The 20,866-nt window shown below is 65.4% G+C and overlaps 2 protein-coding genes across 22 annotated transcripts in view; both read right to left on the bottom strand.

Moving 5' to 3' along the window:
* SYNGAP1 (synaptic Ras GTPase activating protein 1) overlaps positions 1 to 20,866 on the bottom strand; it is a 36,091-nt gene that overhangs the window by 12,662 nt on the left and 2,563 nt on the right. For 7 of the 21 annotated variants that reach the window (XR_012585085.1, XM_074571581.1, XM_074571578.1 and 4 more), the window contains exons 1-13: positions 16,347 to 18,092; positions 13,461 to 13,533; positions 11,594 to 11,715; positions 7,961 to 8,114; positions 7,783 to 7,881; positions 6,296 to 6,850; positions 5,211 to 5,355; positions 4,388 to 4,532; positions 4,072 to 4,308; positions 2,820 to 3,021; positions 2,259 to 2,434; positions 1,962 to 2,003; positions 425 to 1,256 (exon numbers count right to left, since the gene is read on the bottom strand). Coding sequence is in view for 20 of the 21 variants with exons in the window: in XM_074571581.1 (XP_074427682.1) it covers positions 425 to 1,256; positions 1,962 to 2,003; positions 2,259 to 2,434; positions 2,820 to 3,021; positions 4,072 to 4,308; positions 4,388 to 4,532; positions 5,211 to 5,355; positions 6,296 to 6,850; positions 7,783 to 7,881; positions 7,961 to 8,114; positions 11,594 to 11,715; positions 13,461 to 13,533; positions 16,347 to 17,191 (3,627 nt within the window). In the remaining variant the exon portion in view is untranslated. Of the gene's footprint in view, positions 1 to 424; positions 1,257 to 1,961; positions 2,004 to 2,258; positions 2,435 to 2,819; positions 3,022 to 4,071; positions 4,309 to 4,387; positions 4,533 to 5,210; positions 5,356 to 6,295; positions 6,851 to 7,782; positions 7,882 to 7,960; positions 8,115 to 8,271; positions 8,292 to 11,593; positions 11,716 to 13,460; positions 13,559 to 14,635; positions 15,064 to 16,346; positions 18,093 to 20,866 lie in introns of those variants that run through there. The other 14 variants (XM_074571584.1, XM_074571597.1, XM_074571598.1 and 11 more) reach the window with 12 other exon arrangements.
* Positions 17,532 to 20,673, bottom strand: LOC141736932 (uncharacterized). Its single transcript, XM_074571600.1, has one exon. It carries the CDS (start codon positions 20,613 to 20,615, stop codon positions 17,532 to 17,534), a length of 3,084 nt encoding a protein of 1,027 aa, XP_074427701.1. The 5' UTR covers positions 20,616 to 20,673.

Here is a 20,866-nt window from a genome sequence, read left to right as displayed (position 1 = left end):
CATCCCCACCATGTCCCTCCATCTCCACCATGTCCCACGGCCCCCCTATCCTCCATGTCCCCCATAGCCCCCATGTCCCCACCATGTCCCCCATGTTCTCTGTCCCCACCATGTCCCTCCATCCCCACCATGCCCCACGGCCCCCCTATCCTCCATGTCCCCCATATCCCCCACATCCGCCGAGTCCTCCATGTCCCCCATTCGCACCATATCCCATGGCCCCCCCTATCCTCCATGTCCCCCATAGCCCCCATGTCCCCACCATGTCCCCCATCCCCACCATGTCCCCCATGTTCTCTGTCCCCACCATGTCCCTCCATCCCCACCATGCCCCATGCCCCCCCTATCCTCCATGTCCCCCATGTCACCACCATGTCCTCCCCGTCCCCCACCCCAACCGTATCCCCCATCTCCCCCCCCCCACCTGCTTGGTGACCGGCGGCTTCATCCCGGCCACCGACGCCTCCTTGGCCAGGGAAGGCTGCCGGGAGCGGGGGGGTCCGTAGGACGGTTCGGGGGACGCCAGCAGGTTCCCGCTGGCCGGCCGCGGTTTGGAGGGGACCCCCAGGGCCGCCGGCCCCGGCCCCCCACCTTTCCCCGCCCGAGCCCCCCGAGGGGTGGGGGGTGGGGGGGCCCCGATGGTGATCTGGGGGGGGGCCAGGCTGTCCTGCAGGGAGAGCTGCCGCCGGCTGAAGTCCCCCCCGGGCCGGGCGAACTCGTCGCTGTAGCTGTGGCTGTGGGTGATGTGCTTGGGGGGGGGAGCCGCCAGCTCCTCGCTCTTGCTGTACCCGTGCAGGGGGGGGGCGAAGGGCCCCTCACCCCCCGGCTCGGGTCCCCGCAAGGGTCCATCGGCCGCCAAATGAAAAAGGGGGTTCTGGAAGGAGAGGGGGACCCGCAACTGCGGCCCCCCCGGCTCGGGTACCCCCAGGCGAGGGGGGGCCAGGCTGGAGGCGCTGCCCTGGGAGAGGCGGCCGGGACGCAGCCCCCCTCCAGCCCCCCCCGGGGCCGGGCCGCCGGCGGCGAGCAGCTCGGCGGGCAAACTAGGGATGCTGTCAACGCGGCCATCTTGAAGGTCCAGCATGGAGACGCTCTTGCCCACCCCCAGGGCCCCCCGGCCCCCCTCGGGCTCCGTCAGGTCGGAGCTGCTGGTGCAGTAGGCGGGGGAGGAGCGGGCCAGGGGGGGGCGGCTCAGGACCAGCACCTCCTGCGGCCCCTTCTCCTGTGGCGGGGAGGGCAGGCGGGGCACCTCCATGGAGCTGGTGGGGGGGGGTGGGGGTTATGGGGGAGATGGGACCTCCAGTGAGGTCCCCACGTTGGCCTCAGCCACATCGACGTCCCCAACCCCACCGTCATCCCCATCCCCACCTCCCTTCCGATCCCCATCCCCATCCCCATCTCCATCTCCATCATCTCCATCCCCATCCCCATCTCCCTCCCCATCCCCATCCCCATCTCCCTCCCCATCCCCATCCCCATCTCCCTCCCCATCTCCATCCCCATCTCCCTCCCCATCTCCATCTCCCTCCCCATCCCTATCCCCATCCCCATCTCCATGTCCCTCCCCATCTCCCTCCCCATCTCCATCTCCCTCCCCATCTCCATCTCCATCTCCATCTCCATCTCCCTCCCCATCTCCATCTCCATCTCCATCCCCATCCCCATCTCCATCTCCCTCCCCAATCTCCATCTCCATCTCCATTCCCTTCCCCATCTCTGTCCCCATCCCCATCCCCATCTCCAATCGCCATCTCCATTTCCATCCCCATCCCAAACCATCCCCATCTCCCTCCCCAACTCCTTCCCCATCTCCATCTCCCTCACCATCCTCATCCCAATACCATCCTTGTCCCCACCCCATCCCTATCCCCATCCCACCACCATCTCCATCCCATGACTGCCCCATCCCATCATTGTCCTCATGCCATCCCCGTCCTTGTCCCCGTCCTGTCCCCGTCACCCACCTGTTGAGGCCCCGCACCATGTAGGACTGGAGGTCAACGGAGCTGCAAGGGCAGAGAGCAGATGACAAGAGGAACTCACAGGGAGTGGGGAGACACCCCAGGTGACACCAGGGGCCACCGGGGTGACATGGGGGAACACTACGGCAACATGGGGAGACACACTGGGGGGGACCCGGGGCGGGATGTGGAGGTACCACAAGGATGTGGAGGTGCCATGAGGATGGAGGTACCATGGGGATGTGGGGGGTACCACGGGGACGTGGGGGGACACAGCGGGGGGTTCTCAGGAGTCCCCACCTGTTGAGGTCGCGGACGAGGTAGGGCTGGAGGTCGGCCGAGGGCCCCCGCAGCACCAGCCCCTTGGGGGGCAGCCGCTCCCCCTGGCTCGGCTGCCGCTGCAGGTGGGGGTTGCGCAGGGCCACGCTGATGTCCGTCAGCAGCCGGGGCAGCGGGCCCAGCTTCAGCAGGGCCTCCTGGGGGGCAGGTCAGCCACGCGTCCCCACCCCAACCCCCGGCACCCCAGTAACCTCCCATGGTGGGATGTGAGGGGCTGGGACCCCAATGACCTCCCGTGGTGGGACCTGGGTGGGTGAAACCCCAGTGACCTCTCCTTGAGGCCAGGGGTGGATGGGACCCCAATGACCTCCTGTGGTGGGACACGAGGGCCTGGGACCCCAATGACCTCCCCTTGGGGCCAGGGGTGGATGGGAACCCAAAATGCCCCTCCAGGGCCACCCAGAACCCCAAAACCTCCCCTGGGGGAGAACCTAGGTGTCCAAGCTCCTGATCACCACCCAGGAGAGGACCCGGGTGTCCAGGTGACACCCCTCCCATGGGGGTCCCGGGTGACCGGGGTACCTTGCTGAGCTGGGACATGACCTCCCAGAGGAGGGCATGGAGGGTGGAGAGCTCACGGCCCAGGTCGATGTAGCCCTCGAAGCTGGTGCTGTTGGTGAGGGTGTCCAGGTTGGAGATCTCGTAGAGGAACTGCTGCATGCTGGTCCACTCCAGCTCCAGGAACTCGTTCATGAAGGCCATGTACTCCTCCTTGCTGCCAAACCTGTAGGCGGGCGCTCAGCGGGGCCTGTGCTGGGCCGCTCAATGGCTGTTGTCCCCCCACACCAGCCTGGCCTGCCACCTTCTGTCCCTTCCGTCCCTCCAGCTTCCAGATGTCCCTTCGTAAGGCCACGTCTGGCCTTCATCCAGCTCTGCCGTCCCTTTGTTCTCCATCCATCTATCCACCAACTCATCCATGCATCCGTCTTCCTCCCTTTCTTCCATCCATCCATCCATCCTGCTGCCCACCAAACTCATCCATCCAACTTGTCTGTCCGTATTCTGTCTGCCCAACTCCTCCAGCCATCTTCTACCTACCAACTCATCCCCCCACTTTCATCCATCCAGCCATCTTCTGTTCATCCTTATTCCCTCCATCCACCACCTCACCTACTCATCAACTCACTCGTCTTCCACTCATCAGCCATCAACTCATCCATCTTCTGTTCATCTCTTCATCTTCTGCGCTCATCCACCAACTCATCCATCCATTTTCTAGCTATCCATCTTCCGCCTCCCATCAACTCATCCCTCCATCTTCTGCCCATTCGTACACCCATCCCTCCATCTTCTGCCCATCTGCCAGCTCATCCACCTACTCTATCTTCTGTCCATTCAACTCATCCCTCCATCTTCTGTCCATCATCCAACTCCTCTGTCCATCTCACACCCATCATCTATTAACTCTCTCATCCATCTTCTCTCCATGTGTCCATCTTTCTTCCAACTCCTCTATGTCAACTCGTTCATCCATCTTCCACCCATCATCCACCAACTCATCCATCTTCTGTCCATCTATCCACCTTCTGTCCATCAACTCATCCATCCACCTTCCGTCCATCTATCCATCTTCTCTCCATCCATTAACTTACCCATCCAACTCCCCTCCATCCACCCGTGAATCCACCTGTCCATCAAAGTTCCACCCACCCTACAGATCCACCTTCCCTCCACCATCCCTCCATTCTCCTCCCCACCCACCTGAGTCCTCCCTCCCTCCACCTGACCACCGTCATCCACCACCACCCCCCGCTCCTCCACGCTGGGCTCTCACTTCGTGAAGTTGGCCAGGTTCTGGATGACCTTGGCGATGAGGGTGAGGGTGCGGGCGGTCTGCTCGTCGGGGTACTCCTGCATGAGGCCGAAGAGGCTGGGGGACATCACGGCGGGGCAGAGGAACCGCAGGAAGAGCGAGGCGCTGATCAACCGGTCGGCAATGTCCTCGCGGCCCCGCTCGGCGCATCGCAGCCGCCACGAGGCAAAGACCTCCTTCAGCTCCCGTGGGAACACGCTGCGTGGAGGGGGGGTGTGACACGGTCAGGGACCCACGGTGGGGACACCGGGGGATGTCCCCAGCCCTGAGGACTCACCAGTGCGAGTTGACCACCTTGCAGAGGGCGAGCTCGCAGCACATGCGGAGGTTGGCCTGGTGGTCAGCCAAGGTGGAGGCCGAGCACTTCATGGGGTCAACCTCGCAGTTCTCCTCCGACTCATACAGCGCTCGGATGAACTCACCTGCATGGGGACGGGGACATCAGAGGGGATCGGGGACCACCCCAGTGTCCCACAGACAGGCTGGCTCCATGGGGTCATGGCCATGAGAAGGGACCACCCAACCATCTCATGACCTGGAAATGAAGAGGGGCTGGAGACCACCCAACTGTCCCCTGGCCAGATCACCTTAATGGAGATGTGGCCATGAGAAGGGACCACCCAGCCATCTCCTGGCCACGCCAACAGGGACATGATCATAAGGGATGACCCAACCCTCCCATGACAACAGCAACAGGGTCGTAGCCATGAGAGGGGGCCACCTAACTGTCCCATGGCCAGAAGAAGGGGCCACCCAACATCCCATGGTGATGCCAATGGGGATGCAGCCATGAGAATAGACCATCCAACCACCCCGCAGTCACGCCAAAGGAGACACAGTGATGAGAAGGGACCACCCAACCATCCCATGGCCATGCCCATGAGGACCTGCCTATGAGCAGGGACCGAGGATCCCCCGTTTGCACCCTAATGGGGACATGGCCGTGAGGAACGACCACCCAACCATTCCACGGCCATACCAATGAGGATATGGCCATGTCTGGGGACCACCCACCATCCCACAGCCATGCCAATGGGGACATGACCAGGACAGGGAGCCCCAGCCATGATGAGCACCCCCCCAGTGCCGGTGGAGCTCACCAATGGCATCCTTGAGGTATTTCTGGCCGATGAGTTTCAGGTACTCCTCTATGGCTTTCGTGGCGAGGGTGTTTTCCCGGAAGATCAGGTGCTCCCGGTCCATGAAGCGATCCACCTCCGTCATGGCCATGTCCGACAGGAAGTCCTGCCCACGGCCGTCAGGGCAGCCCAACGCCTGCCTGCACCCCAGCAGCCTGGACAGGCTGGCCCAGCCCACCCTCCGTCCATCCTTGTGTCCTCCTGCCATCTTCTGTCCGTCTGTCCGTCCGTCCGTCCGTCCGTCCGTCCATCCATCCACCCATCCATCCCTGTCTGTCCTCCATCTGTCCTCTATCCCTTCTCCATCCATTCGTCCTCATCCAACCCCCATCTGTCTGGCCATTGTCTTCCACCCCTCCCTCCACCATCCATGTTTCTGTCTTCTGTCCATCCCCCATGTGTCCTCCATCCAGCCTCCATCCGACCTTCCATCTATCCCCCATCTGTCTGTCCATCCTGCTCCATCCACTCTCCACCCACCCACCCACCCACCCACCCATCCATCCATCCCTTACCTGTCTGCCCATCCTTCTCCATCCATCCAGTCCACCATCCAACCCTCTTTCCAACCCTCCATCCATCCTTCCTTTCTACCCGTCTCCCATCTGTCCGTCTTGCTCCATCCATCGATCGTTCCATCCTCCTTCCATCCATCCATCTTCCGTCCATCCAGCCATCTGTCCATCCTCAATCCTCCATCCAACCTTCCATCTACCACCCATCTGTCTGTCCATCCATCCTCCATCTTCCATCCATCTTCCATCCATCCTGCATCTGTCCATCATCCATCATCCATCCTTCCATCCATCCTGTATCTGTCCATCCCTCTATCCATCCATCCATCATCCATCCTTCCATCCATCCATCCTGCATCAGTCCATCATCCATCCACCCATCCACCATCCATCCATCCTTCCATCCATCTTCCATCCATCCGCCCTTCCATCCATCCTCTTTCCATCAGCCGTCCTCCCTCCCGCCTCAACCCTCCACCCCACCCCCACCCCACCCTGCCCCACCCCTCCCCACCCCCCAGCCCCCCCCACCTTAGCCTTGCCGGTGCTCTGCAGGATGTGCACCAACGCGCAGGCCACCTCCTCCTTGCTCTTGACGCTGAGCACAGGCTCCAAGACGGCGCAGAGCATCCGGTAATTGTTGGTGACGTACTCGGCGAACTCCTTGTAGAGCTCCATGGGGAGGATGCTCATGGTCTGGAAGCGGCTCTTGACGCGGAGGGCGGGACAACCCGCCTTGCTCTTGCTGCCGCTGGGTTGGCTGAGCGGGTACCACTGCTCAGCGAAGTGCCGGCCGGTGACGCTGGCGATGGGGATGCTCACCATCCCCACGTAGTTACTCTTGTCCTTCTTGCGTTTCTTGTCGGTGTCCTTGTAGAGGTGCAGGCGGATGGTGCGGACGGACGGCAGGTTGTTGAACTCAAAGTGTTCTCCCCAGAAGACGTTGTCGGTGCGCGCCTTGCTGGTGGTGCGGGCGTAGAGCATGTCGTCCAGGCACAGCTCGCAGTAGTAGCGTTTCTTGGGGGGAAGGTCTCGTGCCTCGATCACCCACAGCTTCAGGACGTTGTCCACCCGCCGGCTGTTGTCCTGCGGAGGGGTGGGAGGGAAGGAGGTCAGCAGGGGACGCAGGGACAGTGGGGGGTGAAGATGGCTTGTGGCGGGGTAGGGGGGGATGTGGGGCACGGAGGGGCCCAGGGTGGTGGGACAGACAGGGACAGGGAGAGCTGGGGGTGGGAGCAGATGGGGACAATGACCTTGGGGCAGGGGTGACCCCAGGGGACAACCCCAGCCACCAGGACCAGCGACTCCAGGGCATGGTGACCCCAAGTGCCAGGGCGACCCATGGGGACATCTATCCCCACCAGTTGGCCATCTCCACCCCCACCAGATGACCACTTCATCCCCACCAGTGACCATCCCTATGCCCACCAGTTGATGATACCCACCAGCTGACCATCCCCATCCCCACCAGCTGACCATCCTCACCCCCACCAGTTGACCATGCCCATCTCCACCAGTTAACCACCTCCATCCCTACCAGTTAACCATCCCCACTCATACCAGTTGACCATCCCTACCAGATGACCATACCCATCCGTACCAGTTGGCCCTCTCCATCGCCACCAGTTAACCATCCCCATCCCTATCACTTGACTATCTCCATCCACACCAGCTGACAACCCGCACCAGCTGACCATCCCCACCACTTCACCATCTCCGTCCCCACCAGCTGACCATCCCCACCAGCTGACCATCCCCATCCCCAACAGCTGACCACCCCCGTTCCCACCAGTTGACTATGCCCCCCACTTGACCATCTCCAGCCCCACCAGTTAATCATCCCTGTGCCCACCAGCTGACCATCCCCATCCCTACCACTCGACTATTCCCATCCCCACCACTTGACCATCCCAACCACTTGACCGTCTCCAGCCCCACCAGCTGACTAGCCCAACCACCTGACCATCTCCAGCCCCACCAGTTGACCCCCCCCACCCCCCCTCTGATCCCCTCCTCACCTTGTTGGGCTTCACCGCCCTCTGCAGGTTCTCGATCCACTTGTCCCTCTCGGCAGCTGAGCGGCAGGCGAAGCATTTGGTCCCCGAGGCCGTGGTCACCTGTGGGCGACGGACACCGGTGATGAGCCACCGTGGCGATGGCCGGGGGGGGTGGGTGACGAGAAGGTCTGGACCGTACCTCGAAGCAGAACTCCTGGCCCAGGATGCTGCTGTGGACCGCCTTGATGATGGAGTCCTCATCCAGGTTGAGCTCCAGCGCCTCGGCCGCGCTGCTGGGGCTCAGCAGGGACTCGTGGGAGTGCGACTCCTTGAAGCTCTGCATCAGCCGGGCCCTGCGGGGACGCGGGGGGATGCTCGGGGGGGGGGTGTCGGGGTCGCTGGGGGGGGTGGGTTGGGGAGGTGCCCAAGGTGGTGGTGGTGGTGGTGGTGGCGGCATGCCAGCTTTGGGGGGGGGGGGGGGGTGTGACGGTGACGGTGGGGAGGGGGTACCTGGGGCATCCGCGCGGGACCTGGGGACGCGTCCGCGGCGCCGGGACGGACAGAGAGAGACAGAGTCAGGGTGGGGGGGGAAAGGGGGGGGGATGGATGGGACACGGACATAGTGGGGGGCACCCAGGAGCGACACCCCCACCCCAAACCCTCAATGTCACCTCCCCGGGGGGACCCAGGCGTCCGGGGAAACCCCCCCCCAAAAAAAAATAGAGGGGATCCTGGTGTCCAGCCCTCCCCCCCCCACCACCACCCCAGACAGGGGGGACCCAGGAATTCGGGTCCCCCCCAGAACAGGAGACCCAGGCATCCAGCCCCCCCGCGCCCAAACCGGGGGGACCCAGGCGTCCGGGCCCCCCCCCCCGCCCCCGGCAGCTGCCGCAGGTGAAGCCGCCCCCGGGCGCTATATTTATCCCCGGGGCTGCGTAAGCAGCGGCCCCGCCACCTCCTGTGTCCCCCCCCCGCCACCGTGTCGCGTGTGTCCCCCCCCCCCCAACCTCGTCCCCACGGCCACCGCTCCCGGCTGCCGTCACCGCCACCGTGTCACCGCCACCGGGGGCGGCGCGGCTAAAAATACCCCGGCGAGCGGGCACCCCCCCCCTCCCCGTGGGGACAAGGGACACCCCCCAGGGCATCCCTGGGGACAAGGGACTTCCCCCCAGGGGACATCCCAAGGGACACCCCCCCCCCCCCAGGGCATCCCTGGGGACAAGGGACATCCCCCCAGGGGACATCCCAAGGGACAGGGGACAAGGGACCTCCCCCTCCAAGGGATCCATCGTGGGTAGGGGACAAGGGATGCTGCTGGGGACAGGGGACACCTCAGGGACACTCCTCGGGGGCAAGGGACATCACGCCTCCCCTTGGGGACCGCTACAGTAAGGGGACAAGGGACACCCTCCCCCCAGAGACGAGGGACCCCTGGAGCACTGAGGACCTGTGTCCCCCGGGGAAAGGGACAAGGCGTCCCCTTGGGGACATCCCTGGGGGACACGGGGACAGGACAACCCTTCCCCTGGGGACAAGGGACACCTCAGGGGACAAGGGATCCCCCTGGGGACAAGGGATCTCCTTGGGGACATCCCCGGGGGACAAGGAGACAGGAGACCCCATCCCCTGGGGACCATCTCCTGGGGACAAGGGACATCCCAGGGGACAAGGGACTCCCTCGGGGACAAGGAATCCCCTTGGGGACATGGGGACAGGAGACCTCATCCCCTGGAGACCATCTCCTGGAGACAAAGGACCCTCCTGGGGACAAGGGACACTCCTGGGGACAAGGGACCCCCTTGGGGACATCCCCGAGGGACATGCAGATGGGCCAGCCCATCCCCTGGGGACAAGGGACATCTCAGGGGACAAGGGATCCCCCTGGGGACAAGGGATCTCCCTGGGGACATCCCCAGGGGACATGGGGACAGGAGCCCTCATCCCCTGGGTACCATCTCCTGGGGACAAGGGACCCCCCCTGGGGACATGGGGACAAGAGACTCCATCCCCTGGGGACCATGTCTTGGGGACAAGGGACATCCCTAGGATCAAGGGACCCCCTTGGGGACAAGGAACACCCTTGGGGACAAGGCACGCTCACGGGGACAAGGGGACACAGACCCCATCCCCTGGCGACCCTCTCCCTGGGGACATCCCAAGGGGACACCGAGGACATGGGACAACCCCCCATCCCCCCGCCCCCCCCGCCATCCTCCCCGGGGACAGGGGACCGTACCCCATCGTCGGTGCTGGTGACGGTGACGGTGACGCCGGGCCGGGTGCCAGCCCGGATCCCGCGCCCGGCTCCCACCCACTGGCTCCGGCTATAAATGGCACCACCCGCCACCTGCGCCACCACCCGGTCCCCAACCTGTCCCCAAGGCACAGCAGGGACCCGCCTCGCAGGGGGTGGGGCAGAGGGACCTGCCCCACATGGGGACACTGGGGACACTGGGGACCTGCCACACACGGGGACAGGGACACTGCGGATCTGCCTCACAGGGGGACACTGGGGACACTGGGGACCTACCTTATACTGGGGACATTGGGGGACATTGGGGACCTGTCCCATATGGGGACATTGGGGATGTGCTCCACATGGGGACAGTGGGGACACTGGTGACCTGCCACACATGGGGACAGTGGGGGACATTGGGGACCTACCTCATATTGGGGACATTGGGGACACTGGGGACACTGGGGACCTGCCTCACAGGGGGACACTGGGGACCTGCCACACATGGGGACATTCAGGACACTGGGGACCTGTCCCATGTGGGGACATTGGGGACAGCGGGGACATCAGTGACCTGCCCCACATGTGGATGGGGACAGGGGCGCCCTGACCCACATGGGGACAAGGACATGGGGGACCTGCCCCACACAGTGACAGCGGGGACATCGGGGACCCTGTCCCTGTGTCCGGCTGGAGGACACGGGGACCGGCCACCCCCACACCGAGCCTGGGGACATTCAGGAAACGGGGACATCCCCGTGCCCAGCCTGGGGACACACAGGGACCGGGACTGTCCCCAAACCTGACCCAGTGCCACCTCCAGAACAGGACCGTCCCCAAACCTGACCTGGCGTCACCTGGCGAACAGGACTGTCCCCGTGTCCATCCCAGTGTCCTCTGGGCAGCGGGACTGTCCCCAGCCCCACCCTGATGCCACCTGGCCATCAAGACCATCCCCACCCTGGTGCCACCCGGGCAGCGGGACCGTCCCCATCCCCAGCTTGGGGACACCCAGAGACCAGGACTGTCCCCACACGCACCCTGGTGCCACTTGAGCAGGACTGTCCCCATGGCCACCCCAGTGCCACCTCAGCAGCAGGATTGTCCCCATCCCCAGCTTGGGGACACCCAGAGACCAGGACTGTCCCCATCTCCACCTTGGTGCCACCTGGGCAGGACTGTCCCCATCCCCAGCTCAGTGTCACCCAGAGACCAGGACTGTCCCCAAACTGACCCAGGGCCACCTGGGCAGCACGACTGTCCCCATCCTCAACTTGGGGACAGCCAGAGACCAGGACCGTCCCCAAACCTTACCCAGGGCCACCTGGCCAGCAGGACTGTCCCCATCCCCAGCTTGGGGACACCCAGAGAACAAGACCGTCCCCAAACCTGACCCAGGGCCACCCGGGCAGCGGGACTGTCCCCACCTCCGCCTTGGTGCCACCTGGGCAGGACCTTCCCCACGTCACCCCCCCACCCCCAGAGCATCCCATCCCCCGCGCCTCCCTGGCTGCCCCCCCCTCCCCCCGCCCCGCGCCGTCCCCAGGGGCTGTCCCCGGGGTGTCCCCCCGAGGTGTCCCCGCCGCTGTCCCCCACCTGTCGTGGTCGGCGCTGCGGAAGCGGGGCAGGATCTGCCGGAAGCTGCTGGTGCGGTCGAGCTTGGGCTGGCTCTTGGTGCGCTTGATGGAGCTCTTCAGGCGGCGGCTCAGGAAGCCTTGCTGGGGTACAGGCGGCTGAGGGGGGCGCCGGGGGGGGCGGGAAGGGGTCGGGGGGGCCGGGGGGGGCCGGGGGTCCAGGGGGAGCAGGGAGGCCGTGGGGACGGAGGGAGTAATCGCCGCGATGGGGAGCCCCCGGGGAGGGGGGGGCTGGCGTTACCATGGCGATGGGTACCACAGGCCCCCGGTGACCGTGGCGACGGGTACGACAGGCCCAGGGTTACCGTGGCGACGGGTGCCACAGGTCTGGGGTTACCATGGCGGCAGCCAGCATAGGGCCAGGGTTGCCATGGCGATGGGGAGCATAGGGCCAGGGTACCACAGGCGTACCCGGCATAGGGCCAGGGTACCACAGGCCCAGGGTTACCACGGCGACGGGGAGCATAGGATCAGGGTTACCATGGCGATGGGTACCACAGGCCCGGGGTTACCATGGCGACAGGGAGCATAGGGCCAGGGTTACCGTGGCGATGGGTACCACAGGCCTGGGGTTACCATGGCGACAGCCCGCATAGGACAGGGGGTTTCCCACGGTGATGGGGAGCATAGGGCCAGGGTTGCCATGGCAACACGCGGGTGCAGGATGGGGTAACCACGGCGGCATGGGAGCAGGGTTGCCATGGCAACGGGGAGCAAAGGACCAGGGTTACCGCAGCGATGGGTACCGCAGGCCCGGGGTTGCCATGGCGACGGGTACCACAGTGTGGGGTTACGATGACGATGGGGAGCAGAGGATGGCGTTACCATGGCAACGGGGGGGGGGTGTATAACCATGGGGATGCGGGATCAGGGTAACCATGGCAACACGCGTGTGTGGGGTAGGGGGAGCGCGGTGACATGGGAGCAGGGTAACCATGGCAACAGGCATGGGAAGGACCACGGTAACCATGGCGACATGGGACGAGGGGAACCATGAGGACACGCGTGTGCAGGACCGCGGTAACCATGGGGACATGGGAGTGGGGTAACCATGGCAACAGGCATGTGCAGGATGGGGCACCCACGGTGACAGGCGTGTGCTGGATGGGGTAACCACGGCAACATCCGTGTGCAGGCCCCGAGTAACCGTGACAACACGCGTGTGCAGGGCGAGGTAACCATGGCGACAGGCGTGCGCAGCATCACAGTAACCACGGCAACAGGCATGCACAGGACCAGCCCAACGCCGACAACACGCGTGTGCAGGACCACGGTAACCATGACAACAGGCGTGTGCGGGATGAGCGTAACTGTGGCCACAGGCATGTGCAAAACCACGGTAACCATGACGACAGGCGTGTACAGCACAAGGATAACCATGACAACAGGCATGTGCAGGACCACAGTAACCATGACGACAGGCATGTGCGGGCCAAGGGTAACAATGGCAACAGGTGTGTACGGAACAAGAGTAACCATGACGACAGGCACGTGCGGGATGAAGGTAACTGTGACGACACGCGTGTGCGGGACGAGGGTAACCACGGCGACAGGCGTGTGCGGGGCCACGGCAACCATGCTGACAGGCGCGGGCGGGACACGAGTAACCATGACGACAGGCGTGTGCAAGACCACGGCAACCATGACGACAGGCGTGTGCGGGACGAGGGTAACCACGACGAGAGGCGTGTGCGGCAGGAGGGTAACCATGGTGACAGGCACGCGCGGGACCACAGTAACCGTGACGACAGGCGTGTGCGGGACGAGGGTAACCGCGGCGACAGGCGTGCGCGGGACCACGGTAACCGTGACGACAGGCGTGTGCTCACCGAGGGCCGGAAGGGGGGGGCGGGCGGGGCGTCCATGTTGATGCTGTACTGCTTCCCCCCGGGGACGCTCTTCCTGCGGGAGCGGCCGCCGTGGTAATCTGGGGGGGGGGATTGGGGGGGGGACACGGAATTTTGTGGGGGGGGGGAGGACAGGACACAGGAGCCTGAGGGGACAGTGGGGACAAGGGGGGGGGGGACGACCCCCACACACACACCCCCCTCCCTCCACCTGCTGGGGGGGGGGCGGTGGGGGGGGCTGTGGAGGTGGGGGGGACCCAGGCATCAGGGAGGGGGAGATTTGGGGGGGGCAGGTGTCCGGGGGGGGGGACCCAGGTGTCGGAGGGGGGATTTGAGGGGGGGGCAGGTGTCCTGGGGGGGGACACCCAGGTGTTGGGGGGGGGGGGGGATTTGGGGGGAGGCAGATGTCGGGGGTGGGGGGGGTGGGGGCCAGACACCCAGGTGTCCTGGGAGGATCTGGGGGGGGGCTCAGGTGTCCTGGGAGGGGGGGGGTATGGGGGGGCCATGGGGGTAACCCCAGTGTCAGGGGGGTCCTGAGGGTCTCCCCCCCCACCTCCCAGCAGCCCCCGGGGTGCCCTCGCCCCCTCCCCCATCCTTCTGCCTCCCCCCCCCCCAAAATTATCGATGTCACCCCCCCTGCCCCCCCCCCCCCGGAAACAAGGGACATCCCTGTAATCTCCTGGGGTCCCCCAAATCTGCCCCCCCCCCGGGGGCCCCAACTTCCCCCCCCCTCAAATCCCCTTAATTTTGCCCCTGGGATCCCCCAAACTCTGTCTCGCCCTAATTCCACCCCCCCCTAAAATCCCCCAAACTCTGACCCCCCCCCCAATATATCCTTATCCCTGTGTCCCCCTCCCCAGACCCCCCCAAACTCCGTCCCTAATCTGGGGATCCCCCTAATTCTGCCCCCCCCAATATATCCTTAACCCCCCCCCAAACTCTGCCCCCCACCCCCCCAAAATTTTGCCCCCCCATCTCCGCCCCCCCCGCCCGCCAATTCTGTCCCCCCCCCAATATATCCTTAACCCTGGCCTCCCCCAAACTCTGTCCGTCCCCCCCCCAGTATATCCTTAACTCTGCCCCCCCGACCCCCCCCATATCGGGGGCCCCCCAGCCCCCCCCAACCCCCCCCTCCCGCCCCCCCCTTCGTTTCCTACCGGCCACGGTCCTGCTGCCGCCCTCCAGGCTGAGGCGGGTGCCGGGGGGGGGCCCCAGGGTGCCCCTCAGTGCCCAGGGGGGGCCAGGCTGGGGGGGGCCCCACATGGCGCCCCGGGGGGGGGCAGCCTAAAGCCGCCCCGGGGGCCCCCCGAGAGGCCCAGGGGCGCCCGGGGGGGGACCAGCCCCCGGCCGCATCCTCGCACGCCTCGCACACGCGTGTGCCACGGGGCACGGGGGTGGGACGGGGGGGGGGGGTGTAACGGGGGAAGGGGGGGGCACGGGGGCCTGGGGGCACGCTCGGGCCCGGCTTTGCACACTCAAGCACGGAGCCTTTGCACGCTCGCCCCCGGCCTCGCACAATCGCCCCCGGAGCCTCGCACGCTCGCCCCGGGTCGCGCACGCTCGCCCTCGGCCTCGCACGCTCAGCCTGGGCCTTGCACGCTCAGGCTCACCCCGGCCCCCGCACGCTCACGCTCACTCCCGGAGCCTCGCACGCTCGCCCCAGGCCCTGCACGCTCGCCCCGGGGCCGTGCACGCTCACCCCTGAGCCATGCTCTCCCCCTCCCCCCTCCCCCCCGACCCCCGCCCCAGGCCTTGCACGCTCAATCCCCGGCCTTGCACGCTCACGCTCAGCCCCGCGCACGCTCGCCCTCCCGACGGCGGCCGTGCACGCTCACCTGCGAACCCATGCACGCTCGGGCCGGGCACGCTGGCGTCCCGGAGCCTTTGCACGCTCCCCGTCACCCCCTAGCGCCTTGCACGCTCGTCCCCGGCCATGCACGCTCGTCCCCCGGGCTGTGCACACTCCCCGGCAGCCCCGGAGCCTTGCACGCTCACCCCCGGAGCCTTGCACGCTCCCCCTGACAGCCTGGCACGCTCACCCCTAGCCCCTTGCACGCTCCCTGCCAGCCTCGCACGCTCCCTGTCACCCCCAGAGCCTTGCACACTCACCCCCCAGCCTTGCACGCTCCCCCTCACCCCCCAGAGCCTTGCACACTCACTGTCACACACCCCCCCGGAGACTCGCACGCTCCCCGTGAGCCCTGCACGCTCCCTGTCACCCCCGCAGCCTTGCACGCTCACCCCCCCAGCCTTGCACGCTCACCCCCCTTAACCTTGCACGCTCACCGTCACCCCCAGGGACGTGCACGCTCACCCCCCCCAGCCTTGCACGCTCACCGTCACCCCCGCAGCCTCGCACGCTCCCTGTCACCCCAATTCCTTGCACACTCACCCCTAGACCCTTACACACTCACCCCCCAGCCTCGCACGCTCACCGCCACCCCCCCACCCTTGAACACTCACCCCCAAAGCCTTGCACGCTCACCCCCCCCACCCCTGCGAGCGTGCACACTCGCCCTCTACCCCCCTTGCACACTCGCCCCCCCCAGTGTCACACTCGCCCCCGGGTTTGCACGCTCATCCCCTCCATTGCACACTCGCCCCCTCCCTTTGCACACTCACCCCTTTGCACAATCGCCCCCCCCCGCCTCCCCGCCGTGTCACACTCGCCCCCCCCGTGTCACACTCGCCCCCCCCCCTTGGGTCACACTCGCCCCTTTGCACAATCGCCTCCCCCGCCCTCCGGTGCCACACTCGCCCCTCTTGTATCACACTCGCCCCCCGCCCCGTGTCACGCTCGCCCCACCTTTGCACACTCGCCCCTTTGCACACTCGCCCCCCCCGGCGCTCACTCGCCCCGTTACTCACTCACTCGCCCCCGGCCGCCGCTCACTCGCCCCCCGCCGCCGCCGCCGCCGCCGCCGCCGCCCCGCGCGCGCGCACGCTCCGCCCCCGCCGCGCGCGACCACCCCCCCCCACACACACACACATACACTCTTCGGGCGCGTGCGCGGCGGGGCGGGGCCGGGGGAGGGGGCGGGGCCGGCGTTGCCCGGGAGACGGGGCCACGCCCCCGCCGCCGCGCGAGGGGTCACGTGGATGTGGCCCCTCCCCCCCCCCCCCCCCCCCCGTGGGAACGGGGCGGGGGGGGGGGGGCACGACCCCCCGGTGACACCGCGGTGGCGCCACCACGGGGACGGGGGGGCGGGGACAGGGACAGTGGCACGGGCGGCGGTGGCACTGGGGACACTGGTGGCACTGGTGATGGTGGGGATGGTGGCAGTGGGGACAGTGACACTGGTGGCACTGGTGGTCATGATGGCAGTGATGACAGTGACAATGGCACTGGTGGCACTGGTGGCAGTACTGGTGGCAGTACTGGTGGCAGTGGGGACAGTGGGGAACGTGGCAGTGGTGACACTGGTGGTGGTGGCACTGGTGACAGTGGTGGCAGTGGGGGCAGTGGGGACAGTGACACTGGTGGCACTGGTGGTGGTGATGGTGGCGTTGGGGAGAGTGACAGTAGTGGGACTGGTGATGGTGGCAGTGGGGACAGTGGGGACAGTGACACTGGTGGCACTGGTGGCACTGGTGGCACTGGTGGTCATGGTGGCAGTGACGACAGTGGTGGCACTGGTGGCAGTGGGAACAGTGGCAGTGGTGGCACTGGCGATGGTACTGGTGACAGTGGTGGTCATGGTGGCACTGGTCATGGTGGCAGTGGGGACAGTGACACTGGTGGGACTGGTGATGGTGGCAGCGGGGACGGTGGGGACAGTGGCAGTGGTGGCACTGGTGGTCGTGGTGGCAGTGATGACAGTGGTGGTGGTGGTGGCACTGGTGGCACTGGTGACAGTGGTGATGGTGGCAGCGGGGAAAATGGCACTGGTGGCAGTGGTGACGGTGGCACTGGTGACACTGTTGGTGATGGCGGTGGTGGCACTGGGGACAGTGGTGGCAGTGGTAATGGTGGCAGTGGTGGCAGTGGTAGTGACACGGGCGGCACTGGTGGTGATGGTGGTGGTGGCACTGGTGGCAGTGGGGACAATGACGCTAGTGGTGGTGGTGGCTGTGTTGGCACTGGTGGCACTGGTGCTGGTGATGGCAGTGGGGACAGTGACACTGGTGGCGGTGGTGGCACTGGTGGCAGTGGGGACAATGACACTGGTGACATTGGTGATGATGGTGGCAGTGGGGACATTGGTGGCAAAGGCGGCAGTGACACTGGTGGCACTGGTGATGGTGGTGGCACTGGTGGGAATGGTGGCAGTGGGGACAGTGGCGCTGGTGTTGGTGGTGGTGACAGTAGTGACAGCCGTGCCAGCGGGGGCGGTGACACCAGTGGCACTGGTGGTGGCAGTGGTGACAGTAGCGGCAGTGGTGGCACTGGGGACAGGGAGTGTGGCAGTGGGGACACAGAGGGGTGGCCGTGGTGATGGTGGCCGTGGGGACAGCGGTGGCCGTGGGGACAGTGGGGACAGTGGCGGCAGTGGCAGTGGTGGCAATAGTGGCAGTGGTGGCAGTGGGGATGGTGGTGGCCCCGGTGACAGTGACGATAGCGGTGACGATGGTGATGGTGGTGACAGCGGTGAGAGTGGTGGCACTGGTGGTGGTGGTGACGGCGGCGGTGGCAGTGGCAGTGGTGGCACTCATGGTGACAATGGTGGTGACGGCGGTGGTGGCGGTGGCAGGGGTGGCACATGGCTGCTCCCCCCACGCTGTGCTGGTGTTGGTGGCAGTGGTGGCAGTGGCTGGTGGCAGTGGCAGTGGTGATGGTGGCAGTGGTGGCAGTGACAGTGACGGTGACAGTGGATGGTGACAGTGGCAGTGGTGGTGGCAGTGGTGACAGTGGTGGCCAGGTGAGGGTGGCAGTGGTGACAGTGGCAGTGACAGTGGAGACAGTGGTGGCAGTGGCGGTGGCAGTGGATGGTGACAGTGGCAGTGGATGACAACACTGGTGACAGTGGCAGTGGTGGTGGCAGTGGTGGCAGTGGATGGTGACAGTGGCAGTGGTGACAGTGGCAGTGGTGGCAGTGGATGGTGACAGTGGTGGCAGTGGCAGTGGTGGCAGTGGATGGTGGCAGTGGTGACAGCGGTGACAGTGGTGGCAGTGGATGGTGACAGTGGTGACAGTGGTGACAGTGGATGGTGACAGTGGCAGCGGTGGCAGGGGCAGTGGATGGTGACAGTGGTGGTGACAGTGGTGGTGACAGTGGCAGTGGATGGTGGCAGTGGTGACAGTGGTGACAGTGGCAGTGGTGACAGTGGATGGTGGCAGTGGATGGTGGCAGTGGCAGCAGTGGCAGTGGTGGCAGTGGCAGTGGATGGTGGCAGTGGTGATGACAGTGGTGGCAGTGGTGGCAGTGATGGTGACAGTGGTGACAGTGGCAGTGGTGGCAGTGACAGTGACGGTGACAGTGGCAGTGGTGACAGTGGTGGTGACAGTGGTGGCAGTGGATGGTGACAGTGGCAGTGGTGGCAGTGGTGGTGGCAGTGGTGACAGTGGTGACAGTGGATGGTGACAGTGACAGTGGCAGTGGTGGCGGTGACAGTGACGGTGACAGTGGCAGTGGTGACAGTGGTGGTGACAGTGGCAGTGGTGGCAGTGATGGTGGCAGTGGTGACAGTGGTGGCAGTGGATGGTGACAGTGGCAGTGGTGGCAGTGGTGGCAGTGGCAGTGGTGGCAGTGATGGTGACAGTGGTGGCAGTGGTGACAGTGGCAGTGGTGGCAGTGGATGGTGACAGTGGTGACAGTGGCAGTGGTGGCAGTGGATGGTGACAGTGGTGACAGTGGTGGCAGTGGCAGTGGTGGCAGTGGATGGTGACAGTGGCAGTGGTGGCAGTGATGGTGACAGTGGTGACAGTGGTGGTGACAGTGGCAGTGGTGGCAGTGATGGTGACAGTGGTGACAGTGGCAGTGGTGGCAGTGGTGACAGTGGCAGTGGTGGCAGTGATGGTGACAGTGGTGACAGTGATGGTGACAGTGGCAGTGGTGGCAGTGATGGTGACAGTGGTGACAGTGGCAGTGGTGGCAGTGGTGACAGTGGCAGTGGTGGCAGTGATGGTGACAGTGGTGGCAGTGATGGTGACAGTGGTGACAGTGGCAGTGGTGGCAGTGATGGTGACAGTGGTGACAGTGGTGACAGTGGCAGTGGTGGCAGTGGATGGTGGCAGTGGTGACAGTGGCAGTGGTGACAGTGGTGACAGTGGCAGTGATGGTGACAGTGGTGACAGTGGTGACAGTGGCAGTGGTGGCAGTGATGGTGACAGTGGTGACAGTGGCAGTGGTGGCAGTGGTGGTAGTGATGGTGACAGTGGTGACAGTGGCAGTGGTGGCAGTGGATGGTGGCAGTGGTGACAGTGGTGACAGTGGCAGTGGTGGCAGTGATGGTGACAGTGGTGACAGTGGTGACAGTGGCAGTGGTGGCAGTGATGGTGACAGTGGTGACAGTGGTGACAGTGGCAGTGGTGGCAGTGGATGGTGGCAGTGGTGACAGTGGCAGTGGTGACAGTGGTGACAGTGGCAGTGATGGTGACAGTGGTGACAGTGGTGACAGTGGCAGTGGTGACAGTGGTGACAGTGGCAGTGATGGTGACAGTGGTGGCAGTGGCAGTGGTGGCAGTGATGGTGACAGTGGTGACAGTGGCAGTGGTGACAGTGGTGACAGTGGCAGTGATGGTGACAGTGGTGACAGTGGCAGTGGTGACAGTGGTGACAGTGGCAGTGATGGTGACAGTGGTGGCAGTGGCAGTGGTGACAGTGATGGTGACAGTGATGGTGACAGTGGTGGCAGTGGTGGCAGTGGCAGTGGTGGCAGTGATGGTGGCAGTGGTGGCAGTGGTGGCAGTGGCAGTGGTGGCAGTGATGGTGACAGTGGTGACAGTGGCAGTGGTGGCAGTGGTGGCAGTGGTGGCAGTGGCAGTGGTGGCAGTGATGGTGACAGTGATGGTGACAGTGGTGGCAGTGGCAGTGGTGACAGTGGATGGTGACAGTGATGGTGACAGTGGTGGCAGTGGTGGCAGTGGCAGTGGTGGCAGTGATGGTGGCAGTGGTGGCAGTGGTGGCAGTGGCAGTGGTGGCAGTGATGGTGACAGTGGTGGCCGGGCGGGGGTGGCAGCGCTCCCGCCGTTTCCATGGCGACGCTTTTCCCGGGAGACAGAAACGGCTTTTTTTAACCCGCCGGAGGAAGCGGGGAGGGGCGGGGGGGGGGGGGGGGGAGGGGCGCCGCTGTGTCCCCCCGTGTCCCCAACACCCCCCCCCCCCACCACCCCCGCCCCCGCCCCCGCGGCCACCCCCGGACGCCTGGGTCACCTGGGGGGGGGACACACACAGAGGGGACGCGGGGCGGGGGGGGACACAGGGGGGACACCCTGGACCCCTGGATCC

This window comes from Larus michahellis, unplaced genomic scaffold (assembly GCF_964199755.1).
Source record: "Larus michahellis unplaced genomic scaffold, bLarMic1.1 SCAFFOLD_85, whole genome shotgun sequence".
Classification (NCBI taxonomy): domain Eukaryota; kingdom Metazoa; phylum Chordata; class Aves; order Charadriiformes; family Laridae; genus Larus; species Larus michahellis.
The sequence above is the reverse complement of the archived record's forward strand: the minus strand, read 5'-3'. Positions and strand labels throughout refer to the sequence as shown.

What these genes read in the sequence shown, in the direction of transcription:
- LOC141736932 (XM_074571600.1), bottom strand. Translation starts at nt 20,615, where the DNA reads ATGGAAACGGCGGGAGCGCTGCCACCCCCGCCCGGCCACCACTGTCAC.